The 12,556-nt window shown below is 46.6% G+C and overlaps 1 protein-coding gene across 2 annotated transcripts; it reads right to left on the bottom strand.

Annotated features, from left to right (window-relative positions):
- Window positions 1-316: 316 nt before the first annotated feature.
- On the bottom strand, window positions 317-12,289 carry LOC109907714 (protein L-Myc-1b-like). 2 transcript variants are annotated; one of them, XM_020505858.2, is made up of 3 exons: window positions 12,229-12,289; window positions 10,482-11,188; window positions 317-4,382 (listed from the first exon to the last, which is right to left on the bottom strand). In XM_020505858.2, exons 2-3 carry the CDS (start codon window positions 11,125-11,127, stop codon window positions 3,607-3,609), a joined length of 1,422 nt encoding a protein of 473 aa, XP_020361447.1. In that variant the 5' UTR covers window positions 11,128-11,188; window positions 12,229-12,289; the 3' UTR covers window positions 317-3,606. The 2 variants fall into 2 exon arrangements, with proteins under 2 accessions (XP_020361447.1, XP_020361446.1); XM_020505857.2 differs by having other exon boundaries at window positions 11,810-12,288.
- Window positions 12,290-12,556: the final 267 nt, after the last annotated feature.

Raw genomic sequence — 12,556 nt, 5'->3', positions numbered from 1 at the left:
TGGAGAAGGCCATTGAAGAGTGGGAGTAGTTTTCACTGCTTACTTGCACATGTGTTGATTTTAAAGTACAAGGACACACCTCTCCTCTGAAAGTAGCTTGTTTTCCCCTCAACCCTGCAAAGTGAAGCAGTCAGCCCAGTGTCCTAAACACTACCAAGAAAAATAGGTCTTCCCACAAGTCTGAGCCTGTGCTCCCCAATTAAGATGCCACCAACTTCCTGTGGTGTGAATGATTCCAGAACATTCCTGTGATATTGTCATTGTCAGCATATATGAACAAGAAAACAGGCTAGACAAAAAGAAGAAGAGACTGAGGTAATGTTTTGCATTTATTACATTGGTCTGATTCTCCCTGTACATATAGGCTTGAGGTACTGAAAACAAAGTGCTTGAGACAAGGCTGCCTGCCACCATATTAGAATTCCCAGAGTGAAACGTAGTATGGCCCACTGCCAAAATGACTGTGTCTAACACACAGAGACCAGTGACAAATTAAAACTACAATGGGCTACAGCCAATCCTGAGGCGGCGCTAATAGACCTTGCGTTACAAGAGATATATATACAGGCTACTGGTGGTATGTGCTGAAAGAACAGATGAAGAAAGTAGTGAAAGTGAAGAGATACTCTAGTTTTGCTCTCCCTTCCTTCCTAGTCTCTCTCTCTCTTCCAACTGCCCTTTCCCCTACTATCTCACCCTCTCCATCGTTCCGCTCTACGCTCGCCCTCGCTACTCTGTGGGAGGCAGAGGGAGTAATCCAAGCTTTCAAGGTTAACATTAGTAGCGGCTCACCTTCTGAAACCAGGCTGCCCAAAAAAAACAGTTGCCACCCAATCTAATCCTCTCGCTCCCTGGGCCCATATCCACAACGCATCTGAGAGTAGGAGTGCTGATCTAGGATCTGTCCATTTCTAATCTTTTTATTATTGTTGTATCTATATGCCAAAACTGATCCTAGATCAGCGCTCCTACGAGGTAATCCTGAGATCTCTCTCTCTCTCGGTAACAAGGATGATGACAGGCCACCGAGTAGGTTATATTAAAAATACATCATCAAGTCTGTTACACTACAGGATGAGTGCTCATCTCCTATGGCACCCTATTCCCTACATTGTACAATATTTTTTTTGTACCAGGGCCCATAGAGTTCTTGGGGGGGGGGGGGGTGCACTATAAATGGATTAGGGCCCATAGGGTTCTAGTCAGTAGTGGATTACTATATAGGGAACCATTTGGCACGCAACCATAGTTTCAGAGCTTCTCTGTTGCTATGGCTTCAACTAATCACCCCCAGAGTTAACTAACATGCTGTGATACAGCTGGTGGGAGGAGCTGAGACAGTGGGTTCACTGGGGGTGAGGGAGGGAGGATAGGGCTGCGACAGTGGGTTCACTAGGGGTGAGGATAGGGCTGAGACAGTGGGTTCACTGGGGGTGAGGGAGGGAGGATAGGGCTAAGACAGTGGGTTCACTGGGGGTGAGGGAGGGAGGATAGGGCTGAGAGTGGGTTCACTGGGGGTGAGGGGAGGGAGGATAGGGCTGAGACAGTGGGTTCCCTGGGGGGGAAGGAGGGGCTGAGACAGTGGGTTCCCTGGGGGGGAAGGAGGGGCTGAGACAGTGGGTTCCCTGTGGGGAAGGAGGGGCTGAGACAGTGGGTTCCCTGGGGGGGAAGATGGGGCTGAGACAGTGGGTTCCCTGGGGGGAAGGAGGGGCTGAGACAGTGGGTTCACTTCAGGCTACGCACAGACCAGCCAAGGCCTTTAAGAACTACATCCTCTTAGGTGCCCTATTGTGAGATTTTAGAAAGTGCTGGCTAGATAGTGATTAGTTTGAGCAGGGAAGGGTGAGAGAGACCGGGAGGGGGGGTGAGAGAGGAGACCGGGAGGGGGGTGAGAGAGACCGGGAGGGGGGTGAGAGAGACCGGGAGGGGGGTGAGAGAGAGTGAGGGGCAGCACAGAACAGCCATACCAACCACGTCAGCTCACAACAACAACACTCTGTAGGAAAATATAGTACAAAACTCAAGACCTTTTGTACAAAATCAACAAAAAAAACTAAATTATAACGGTAAAGAAAAAAAGGGCATTGAGAACAGCGTCACAAAGTGATCAAAGTAATGTTTCAATCGTGCTATTATTTAAATGTTTATTTACTTCACCTTTTTTTTTCTTTTTACTAACAACAACAAAAATAATAAGCATTTTGAAATTTGAGTTAAGCCAGTGACAGGAAACAGGAAAGAAAATACAATTAAATCTAAAAGCTCTGGTTTTGGTTCATTAGGGACTCTATAGAAGGATACTCGTATGTAACACACAAAACACAGGCTGATCTGAACATAATGCACAAAAATCGATGGATCCACTCATATACCATACAGTCTTAAGACAATAACAGGAAAGAAAAGGTTGGCAAATATTATAGGGGCAACGTTAACATGGACAAGCAGATGTTGCATTTCCTGTCCGTTTCAAATGAACGTCCATTGTTTTGCAATGGCTAACATTTTGATCATTAGAAGAAGAAAAAAGAAAAATCCATTAGTCACTGACTGGTTTCAAAAATGGCACTGAAAGTATAAAGATATTGAGTTTCAGAGTTGATCAAAAATGTATTTAGTTTAGGACTATTTTTCCAAGATGTTCTCATGTCAACATCAACTCCATCTGAGCCGTTGTTGCTGTAGCGACGGATCATCTTCTTTACACATGCATACAATCAAATCTCACACCGCCGACGTGGCATGATAACTTCTCATTAACAAATAATCTTCCAAATCGGGAAACATGACTTAACATTAAAATAGTTACATACTTTATTAATTTGGTAGATATAACAGAGAGATAAAATGCCAACCCAGAACCCCCCCCACAATAACAAAACTATGATCACGTGACATCAGGTTACTGTCCTTCCTGACGAGATGATTGCTCTGTCAATCACTCTGAAGCAAATGTGCAAAACAACAGAACCCTAACACCACATTATAACCCACTTCCCCACCCCACAAAGTGACCGTTCGTGTCTTTGCTCCTTAATCTCATCCTGTGTGTGTGTGTGTGTGTGTGTGTGTGTCTGGGAGTTCACAACCCCATCCCAACACTAAACCCACTATGTCTTTTCCCTTGATCGTTGGTGTCCTTGCAGATCTTGAACCGCTTTCCTACGAATAGGGGCAAAGGGATCCATTTGGGATTGGGCCAACGAGAGCAAGAAAATCCTCTCAAATCCGTCCCTGGTTTTGATTCAGTCCTGGTTTATAATATAGGGTTTAGATCCGTCCCTGGTTTTGACTCCGTCCTGGTTTAATAATATAGGGTTCAGATCCGTCCCTGGTTTTGACTCCGTCCTGGTTTAATAATATAGGGTTCAGATCCGTCCCTGGTTTTGACTCCGTCCTGGTTTATAATATAGGGTTTAGATCCGTCCCTGGTTTTGACTCAGTCCTGGTTTATAATATAGGGTTCAGCAAAGCATACTACTTGGGCTGCTCTCCCTGCCAGTTAATGAGAGTCCTGGTTTCTGTCGACTAGAGGTCGCTGCCAGTCAGTATGCCAGTCAGTTCAGGGATGTTGTTTGAGCTTTGCCAGCCAGCCAGTCAGTGAGTTCAGGGGCATTGTTTGAGCTGTGCCAACCTGCGGAGAAGCTGCTGTTGCCTGGCCTTCAGCTGACGTTTCTCCTGTGCCCGCTGGCGCTCGCTAGAATGCAGCTGCGCCAGGTACTCAGTGGCACGTGTCAGGATGGCCACCTTGGGTGTCTTGGGGAACTCTGCCAAGCCAGGGATGTTGTCCCGCAGCGCCAGGAAACGAGAGCGCAGGTCATTGCGCCGTTTACGTTCCAGGAAGTTGTGAGTCTTGCGTTTGTCCGTGTCCTCACAGTCGGAGGACTGGGGGCTGCAGGGGTGGGAGCAGGACCTCAAGGAGAGGTGGTGGTGGGAGGAGGATGGGGGAGAGTTCGAGGGGGAGGAGGCAAGGATGAGTGTGTTGGCGTCAGGTGACTCCGAACCGGCCGTTGCCACTGCGACGTGAGGTGGTTTGCTCTCAGGGTTCTGATTGGTTGAGGCGGGGCCTGGGTGTGGCTTGGGGTGAGGTGAGTTTGAGAAGTTATGAGAAGATTTTAGGGGCTCGTGTCGGACTCTCTTCCTGGGGGGCTCGGGATGTTTGTGTGTGTCCGGGGAAGGCGCTGCGTAGTTATGCTGCTGTTGGTGGATAGAGATGTGGAAGTGTTTCATACACGGGTCCACAGGGTCCGCGCCGACCGTGATGGTCACCGGCGTCCGCCCGTTCAGCCTGCCGTTGGACAGCCGCCGGGGCTTGTACTGCTTGTGTTCCACAGTCACCACATCAATCTCCTCTTCGTCCTCATCATCACTAGATTCATCATCTGGAGAAGCAATAGAGAAGTTTAGTGACCAGAGTAAAACAAACAAATCAAAGATAAACTTCTGAAACGAAGATAATCAACTACTGTGCGCATGACCTTTATTCACGTGATCCTTTCTAAAATCACTTTATTTACCCTTTTATGTTCACAATAAAACACAAACAGGAAATCAAAATATTTAAAAAAACAGTTTAAAAATAGTATAAAATTAACTTGGGAGGGTTTAGTCATTTGACAAGACTACCAATTGGATACCAAGAAATTGGGGAGGGAAAAGAAAGGGGGGGGGGGGGTTCAATATTTCGGTGTTTTAGAATGAGTTTCTTATTAGGCTAATACACACACTACCGTTCAAAAGGTCAGGGTCACTTAGAAATTGTTTTTGAAAGAGAAGCACATTTTTTTGTCCATTTAAAATAACATAAAATACAGTGTAGACATTGTTAATGTTGTAAATGACTATTGTAGCTGGAAAACTGCAGATTTTTTATGGAATATCTACTTAGGCGTACAGAGGCCCATTATCAGCATCCATCACTCCTGTGTTCCAATGGCACGTTGTGTTAGCTAATCCAAGTTTATCATTTTAAAAGGCTAATTGATCATTAGAAAACCCTTCTGCAGTTATGTTAGCACAGCTGAAAACTGTTGTACTGATTAAAGAAGCAATAAAACTGGCCTTTAGACGAGTTGAGTATCTGGAGCATCAGCATTTGTAGGTTCGATTACAGGCCCAAAATGTCCAGAAACAAAGACCTTTCTCCTGAAACTCGTGTCTATTCTTGTTCTGAGAAATGAAGGCTATTCCATACAAGTAATGACCAAGAAACTGAAGATCTCGTACAACGCTGTGTACTACTCCCTTCACAGAACAGAGCAAACTGGCCCTAACCAGAATAGAAAGAGGAGTGGGAGGCCCTGGTGCACAACTGAGCAAGAGGACAAGTACATTAGAGTGTCTAGTTTGAGAAACAGATGCTTCACAAGTCCTCAACTGGCAGCCACATTAAATAGTATCCACAAAACACCCGTCTCAACGTCGACAGCAGAGGCGACTCCGGGATGCTGGCCTTTTAGGCAGAGTTGCAAAGAAAAAGCCTTCTCAGACTGGCCAATAAAAAGAAAGGATTCAGATGGGCAAAAGAACACAGACACAGGACAGAGGAAGATTGGGGAAAAGTGTTGTGGTCAGACAAATCTAAGTTTGAGGTGTTCGGATCACAAAGAAGAACATTCATGAGATACTGAAAAAATGAAAAGATGCTGGAGGAGTGCTTGACACCATCTGTCAAGCATGGTGGAGGCAATGTGATGGTCTGGGGGTGATGGTCTGGGGGGCTTTGGTGGTGGTGGTAAAGTGGGGGATTAGTACAGGGTAAAAGGGATCTTGATGAAGGAAGTCTATCACTCCATTTTGCAATGCCATGCCATACCTGGTGGACGGCGCTTAAATTGGAGCCAATTTCCTACTACAACAGGACAACGACCCAACGCACAGCTCTAAACTATGCAAGAACTATTTAGGGAAGAAGCAGTCAGCTGGTATTCAGTCTAATGGAGTGGCCAGCACAGTCACCGGATCTCAACCCTATTGAGCTGTTGTGGGAGCAGCTTAACCATATGGTACGTAGGAAGTGCCCATCAAGCCAATCCATCTTGTGGGAGGTGCTTCAGGAAGCATGGGGTGAAATCTCCTCAGATTACCTCAACAAATTGACAAGTAGAATGCCAAAGGTCTACAAGGCTGTAATTGCTGCAAATGGAGGATTCTTTGATAAAAGCAAAGTTTGAAGGACAATTATTATTTAAATTAAAAAGCATTATTTATAAACTTGTCAACATCTTGACAATATTTTATTTTGCAACTCATTTAATGTATGTTTTCATGGAAAACAAGGACATTTCTAAGTGATCCCAAACTTTTGAAAGGTAGTATGCATGCATGCGTGTATGTAGAGAGCCACTAGAGATTCTGGGTTCGAGTCCAGGCTCTGTCGCAGCCATGAGACCCATGGTGCGGCGCACAATTGTCCCAGCGGTGTCTGGGTTAGGGGAGGGTTTTGCCGGCAGGGATGTCCTTGTCCCATCGCACACTAGTGACTCCTGTGGTGCAGGCCGTGCACTCAGACACCGTAGGTGTACGGTGTTTCCTCCGACACTTTGGTGCGGCTGGCTTCTGGGTTAAGCGGGCATCGTGTCAAGAAGCAGTTTGTTGGGTTTCGGAGGACGCACGCCTCTCAAGTCCGTACGGGAGCTGCAGCGATGAGTAGAGACTAACTACCAATTGGATACTACGAAATTGGGGAGAATAATAAAACATGTAATGTTTGCATCTGTATCCACACACTGTGGCTGGCCGTACCCCAGAGTTCTGGAACAGTGGCTGGCCGTACCCCAGAGTTCTGGAACAGTGGCTGGCCGTACCCCAGAGTTCTGGAACAGTGGCTGGCCGTACCCCAGAGTTCTGGAACAGTGGCTGGCCGTACCCCAGAGTTCTGGAACAGTGGCTGGCCGTACCCCAGAGTTCTGGGTAAAAGCTTCTGGAACAGTGAACTCCAAGCAACCTTTCACACACTCTCCCTCTCCCTCTCCTAAACATCATATCACACAGGTCTGAAATCTGTGTCAAAGTCTTGCCTACCACTAAAACTACATACTAGGTACTACTAATACTGGGTACTACTCGTACTGGCTACTACTAGTACTGGCTACTACTAATACTGGCTACTACTAATACTGGCTACTACTAATACTGGCTACTACTAATACTGGGTACTAATCCACCCCATACTAGGTGTATGGTAAGGAGTCATCTAATGCACTAATACTGGCTGCTACTAATACTGGGTACTAATCCACCCCATACTAGGTGTATGGTAAGGCGTCATCTAATGCACAAGTCGATTCCCGCCATTAGTTTATTTTGGTACAAGGCGTCACCATATCTGATTATCAGCTGTTGTCAAACACAAGTGGGTCCTGTGTCTCTCCCTCAATTATACTAGATGAAAAGCCCCAAATTAGTATGACATCCTATGACCTGAAATGGGTATGACACACGATCAGTGCCTACCTCATGCCCAGTGGAAAGTCCCTCTCTCAGGTTATTCATTTCAGTCACGTGGTGGGAGGAGGAGGAGGGGGGGAAGACAGAATGATATGTGGCTAGTGTTCTCACATTCTGAGTAATAACAAGGGACCTCAGTCTCCGAGCAAAATCACTGGTTTTATCAGAGTTTCCTCCCCCCCACAATCATTCAATTTGCAACAAGGCCGAGCATTGAAGCCACGTGCTGTAACCAGTTCACTACAGCCATTCACTATACAAAGAATACATCTTTGAGATATTGTTTGGCTGTAACAGCTTCAGCTATTCCAATATGTAGAAATATATCATAGCCTTGTGTCAAAATGTGGATGTTTAACACTGGGCCTACATTTAACATCTAATTTCAGCTCCAACTCACTGACCAGACTCCAGGGAGCCAGTGGTAGTAGTACTAATGCTCTCTGGTTGTTTCCCAAATGGAACTCTAGTCCCTATATAGTGCACTACTTTAGACCAGAACCCTATTCCCTATATAGTGCACTACTTTAGACCAGAGCCCTATGGAACCCTATTCCCTATATAGTGCACTACTTTAGACCAGAGCCCTATGGAACCCTATCCCCTATATATAGTGCACTACTTTAGACCAGAACCCTATTCCCTATATAGTGCACTACTTTAGACCTGAGCCCTATGGAACCCTATTCCCTAAAGTAGTGCACTATATAGGGAATAGGGCTCTGGTCTAAAGTAGTGTACTATATAGGGGATAGGGTTCCATAGGGCTCTGGTCAAAAGTAGTGCACTATATAGGGAATAGGGTTCCATAGGGCTCTGGTCTAAAGTAGTGCACTATATAGGGAATAGGGCTCTGGTCTAAAGTAGTGCACTATGTAGGGAATAGGGTTCTGGTCTAAAGTAGTGCACTATATAGGGAATAGGGCTCTGGTCTAAATTAGTGCACTATATATAGGGAATAGGGTTCCATAGGGCTCTGGTCTAAAGTAGTGCACTATATATAGGGGATAGGAAACAAAAAACAAGTAAGTATAGTGTAGAATCATTATACCATCTAAACCGCTGTGAAAATATATTTTCCACAACCAAAAATGTTGTATTTTCAGCTGTTTCAGCTGAAGCCGGTGTACAAAACCAAACGCTAAAGAAACTAAACTTGGAATGCATAGAAATAGCACATAGAACAGATTTACCTGCTTCTTAAACTTCTTTACAATGAGAATAACAGATCTATGACACATTTATGTGAATTTGGTTCTAAAAAGTTATGGATATTCATGAAACACAGTCACACATAGCAAGAGGTGGAGGCAGGTAGTCGAGTGGTTAGAGGCAGGTAGTCGAGTGGTTAGAGGCAGGTAGTCGAGTGGTTAGAGGCAGGTAGTCGAGTGGTTAGAGGCAGGTAGTCGAGTGGTTAGAGGCAGGTAGTCGAGTGGTTAGAGGCAGGTAGTCGAGTGGTTAGAGGCAGGTAGTCGAGTGGTTAGAGGCAGGTAGTCGAGTGGTTAGAGGCAGGTAGTCGAGTGGTTAGAGGCAGGTAGTCGAGTGGTTAGAGGCAGGTAGTCGAGTGGTTAGAGGCAGGTAGTCGAGTGGTTAGAGGCAGGTAGCTTAGTGGTTAGAGGCAGGTAGTCGAGTGGTTAGAGGCAGGTAGCCTAGTGGTTAGAGGCAGGTAGTCGAGTGGTTAGAGGCAGGTAGCCGAGTGGTTAGAGGCAGGTAGCCGAGTGGTTAGAGGCAGGTAGCCGAGTGGTTAGAGGCAGGTAGTCGAGTGGTTAGAGGCAGGTAGTCTAGTGGTTAGAGGCAGGGAGTCGAGTGGTTAGAGGCAGGTAGCCTAGTGGTTAGAGGCAGGTAGCCTAGTGGTTAGAGGCAGGTAGCCTAGTGGTTAGAGGCAGGTAGTCGAGTGGTTAGAGGCAGGTAGTCGAGTGGTTAGAGGCAGGTAGTCGAGTGGTTAGAGGCGGGGAGTCGAGTGGTTAGAGGCGGGGAGTCGAGTGGTTAGAGGCAGGGAGTCGAGTGGTTAGAGGCAGGGAGTCGAGTGGTTAGAGCAGGTAGCCTAGTGGTTAGAGCAGGTAGCCTAGTGGTTAGAGCAGGTAGCCTAGTGGTTAGAGGCAGGTAGCCTAGCGGTTAGAGCAGGTAGCCTAGCGGTTAGAGCAGGTAGCCTAGCGGTTAGAGGCAGGTAGCCTAGCGGTTAGAGGCAGGTAGCCTAGCGGTTAGAGGCAGGTAGCCTAGCGGTTAGAGGCAGGTAGCCTAGCGGTTAGAGGCAGGTAGCCTAGGGGTTAGAGGCAGGTAGCCTAGCGGTTAGAGGCAGGTAGCCTAGCGGTTAGAGGCAGGTAGCCTAGCGGTTAGAGGCAGGTAGCCTAGCGGTTAGAGGCAGGTAGCCTAGCGGTTAGAGGCAGGTAGCCTAGCGGTTAGAGGCAGGTAGCCTAGCGGTTAGAGGCAGGTAGCCTAGCGGTTAGAGGCGGGTAGCCTAGGGGTTAGAGGCAGGTAGCCTAGCGGTTAGAGGCAGGTAGCCGAGCAGTTAGAGGCAGGTAGCCTAGTGGTTAGAGGTAGGTAGCCTAGCAGTTAGAGCGTTGGACTAATAACCGAAAGATTGCTGGATCGAATCCCGGAGCTGCTGACAAGGTAAAAATATGTTGTTCTGCCCCCTGAACAAGGCAGTTAACCCACTGTTCCCTTGTAGGCTGTCATTGTAAAATAAGAATAAGAACTATTCTCAAAAACAGAACAGCCTAGCTAACTTTAGCTAACTAAAATTCAGATCATATTTGCAAATTTGTAACATATACGAATTGTCATTCATAACATATATGTGATGGAAATTCACAAATGAATACATATCACACGAAACATAACATATCATACTAAATGGAGTGTCGCAGATTTACGTACGAAATAATATGAAATGCTCTGAGACCAGGCTGTTGCTTATTGGCCAGTATGTTAACTATAGCAAATTGTCAGCATCCAGAGTTCCAGACTCACGACAGTAAAAGTACCTTCATATAGTCAGTTTACAGATCAACGTTGAACTTGTAACTTACCTGATGAGTCTGTGGGGGATTCCGAACCGGAGGACACCGCAGGTTTCTTGAACGGTCCCCCAGCCAGGGGGAAGGTGAGAACAGCACCCGGGTCCACGCAATCCGTTGCCAAGCTACTGAGAACCGGAACGTCCATGGGTATCGTCACACACTGCGCCCTCCCGGTGGTGTTGATGCCAGCTCCCACCTGCTGCAGGGCCGGTTTGGTCGGCCCCGACCCGGGACAGGAAGCATGTCGCTCCCCGACAACTTTCTCCAGCTGTTTGCCCGCGGAGAAGCTGCTCCACATGCAGTCCTGGATGATAATGGAGCTCAGGTTCCCCAAAGCCTCGTAGGCGGAACTGAATTTATACGGCACATCCTGGTCGTCCTCTTGACCCAAAAACTGGGACACCCACTCGAGTTTGTCCCCCAGCGAAGGGCAGACCATCCCGACCCCGGCTGCCCCCTCTAATGTCCGGATAGGGGACATGGGCGGGGTCGGTACTAGCTCGAATTTCTTCCATATGTCCTCGCTGGGCGCAGTGGATTTAAAGAAATCCTCATCCGGATCGTGGTCGTCGTAGAAGTAATGTTGATAGTGGTCGTACTCCATCTCCCAGCCTGACTCATAGTGAGGGGCGGCGGTGGAGTTTATGCCCGGCATCTAAAGGTCAGGGCAGGCGTGGGAGCGCACTCTTCACTTATCTCCGTTATCAATAGCCTTACTGGGGACACAGAGAGAGAAAGGGGAGAGAGTACTGGGTTATCAGCCTAGCACGTTGCACTTGTGATTAACACATTATTCTGTTATGATACAACTATTGTGTTTCTGGCCATTTCACATCTGTCAATATCTAGTGTGGGGGGGGGGGGGGGGGGGAGATTCCTTCTCAATTAAGGAAATGTGGGTTATCACGATTTATCATTAAAAACACAATTGACTTTTGCATCCTTGAAGTGTTGAAATGGCTTATTTGGTTCTAGATTCAGTAATTATATTGAAACCAATCACCCCGTGAATACCCTCTAATAACTACACTGAAGGGGGAAAAAATAACAGGCTACAACAACCTCGCAAATGATTGTTACCACCATCGCCTCGCAACAGTGAACACAGAACTAAAGAACTCCGTGTCCCAACATAGTTGCGTTACCGAATACAACGTTGCCAACTACACCGGTGAAATACATCCACCCTCTCCAACATCACCCAGTCTGTTTATTTTGGGGGGCTACTAGCATTAAAAAAAACATTTCCCCCCCCCCTTTAAAATTGTGGCCAAATCGAAAAATTCCCAAATAGCGCAATAAAAAAAGTTTGAAAACGTCTTAAGAGCAACACTCACCGTTTTTACGGTAGACGACCACCCGTTCTCACAAAGCATTGAAAAGGAAGAGAGGAAATACACTCCAATCCCACTGGTAAATCTTAGCCTAAATAAATGACCCACAGGCGTATTTACAACCCAAACTTCCCGAAACACTGCGATGGAGGCTGTCTTCTATTAGTAGGCGTTAGTCTACAAATACAAGTCTTCCTTTCAGGCAAGGAAAAATAAAGATGTTCTCCTTTATGCGTTTGTGAAATCTAAGGAGCGTCTTGCGTCTTCTTCGTTAATTCCTATAATGAGTAGCCCGACCAACACCGCGAAACTGAAGCTTCTTGCAGTAAACTACTCTCGCTATAATTAGCTGTTGCTTCCAGTTGAAAGCTCACCAAAACGGTATTAGAAAGTAGACTAGTAGGTTTAAACATCCCACAAACCTTGACTTGGATAGGATAGAGTTGGCTATGGATACAAACCGACTGCTGCGCTATATCACGGGAAGAAGGAGAGGCTGGGATTTACATAAGAGGCGGACGACAGTAGGGAGGCTCCGCCTACCGGTTAAAGGGCCAGAATCATTTCCAAGGAGTCCTTTTCCAAGACCGTTAAAAATGCCTAACGGGACCCGATTGGACAACAGGTAGTTCGTTATAAGACAGACATTATTCTAACCATGACATGGGCGGCATTTCATTTAAACAAGGGTAGTGCTTTGCATATGTTGCAATAATACAAGTGTGTGTGTTTGTGTGTGTGTGTGTGGTG

This window comes from Oncorhynchus kisutch, linkage group LG17 (assembly GCF_002021735.2).
Source record: "Oncorhynchus kisutch isolate 150728-3 linkage group LG17, Okis_V2, whole genome shotgun sequence".
Taxonomy (NCBI): domain Eukaryota; kingdom Metazoa; phylum Chordata; class Actinopteri; order Salmoniformes; family Salmonidae; genus Oncorhynchus; species Oncorhynchus kisutch.
The sequence above is the reverse complement of the archived record's forward strand: the minus strand, read 5'-3'. Positions and strand labels throughout refer to the sequence as shown.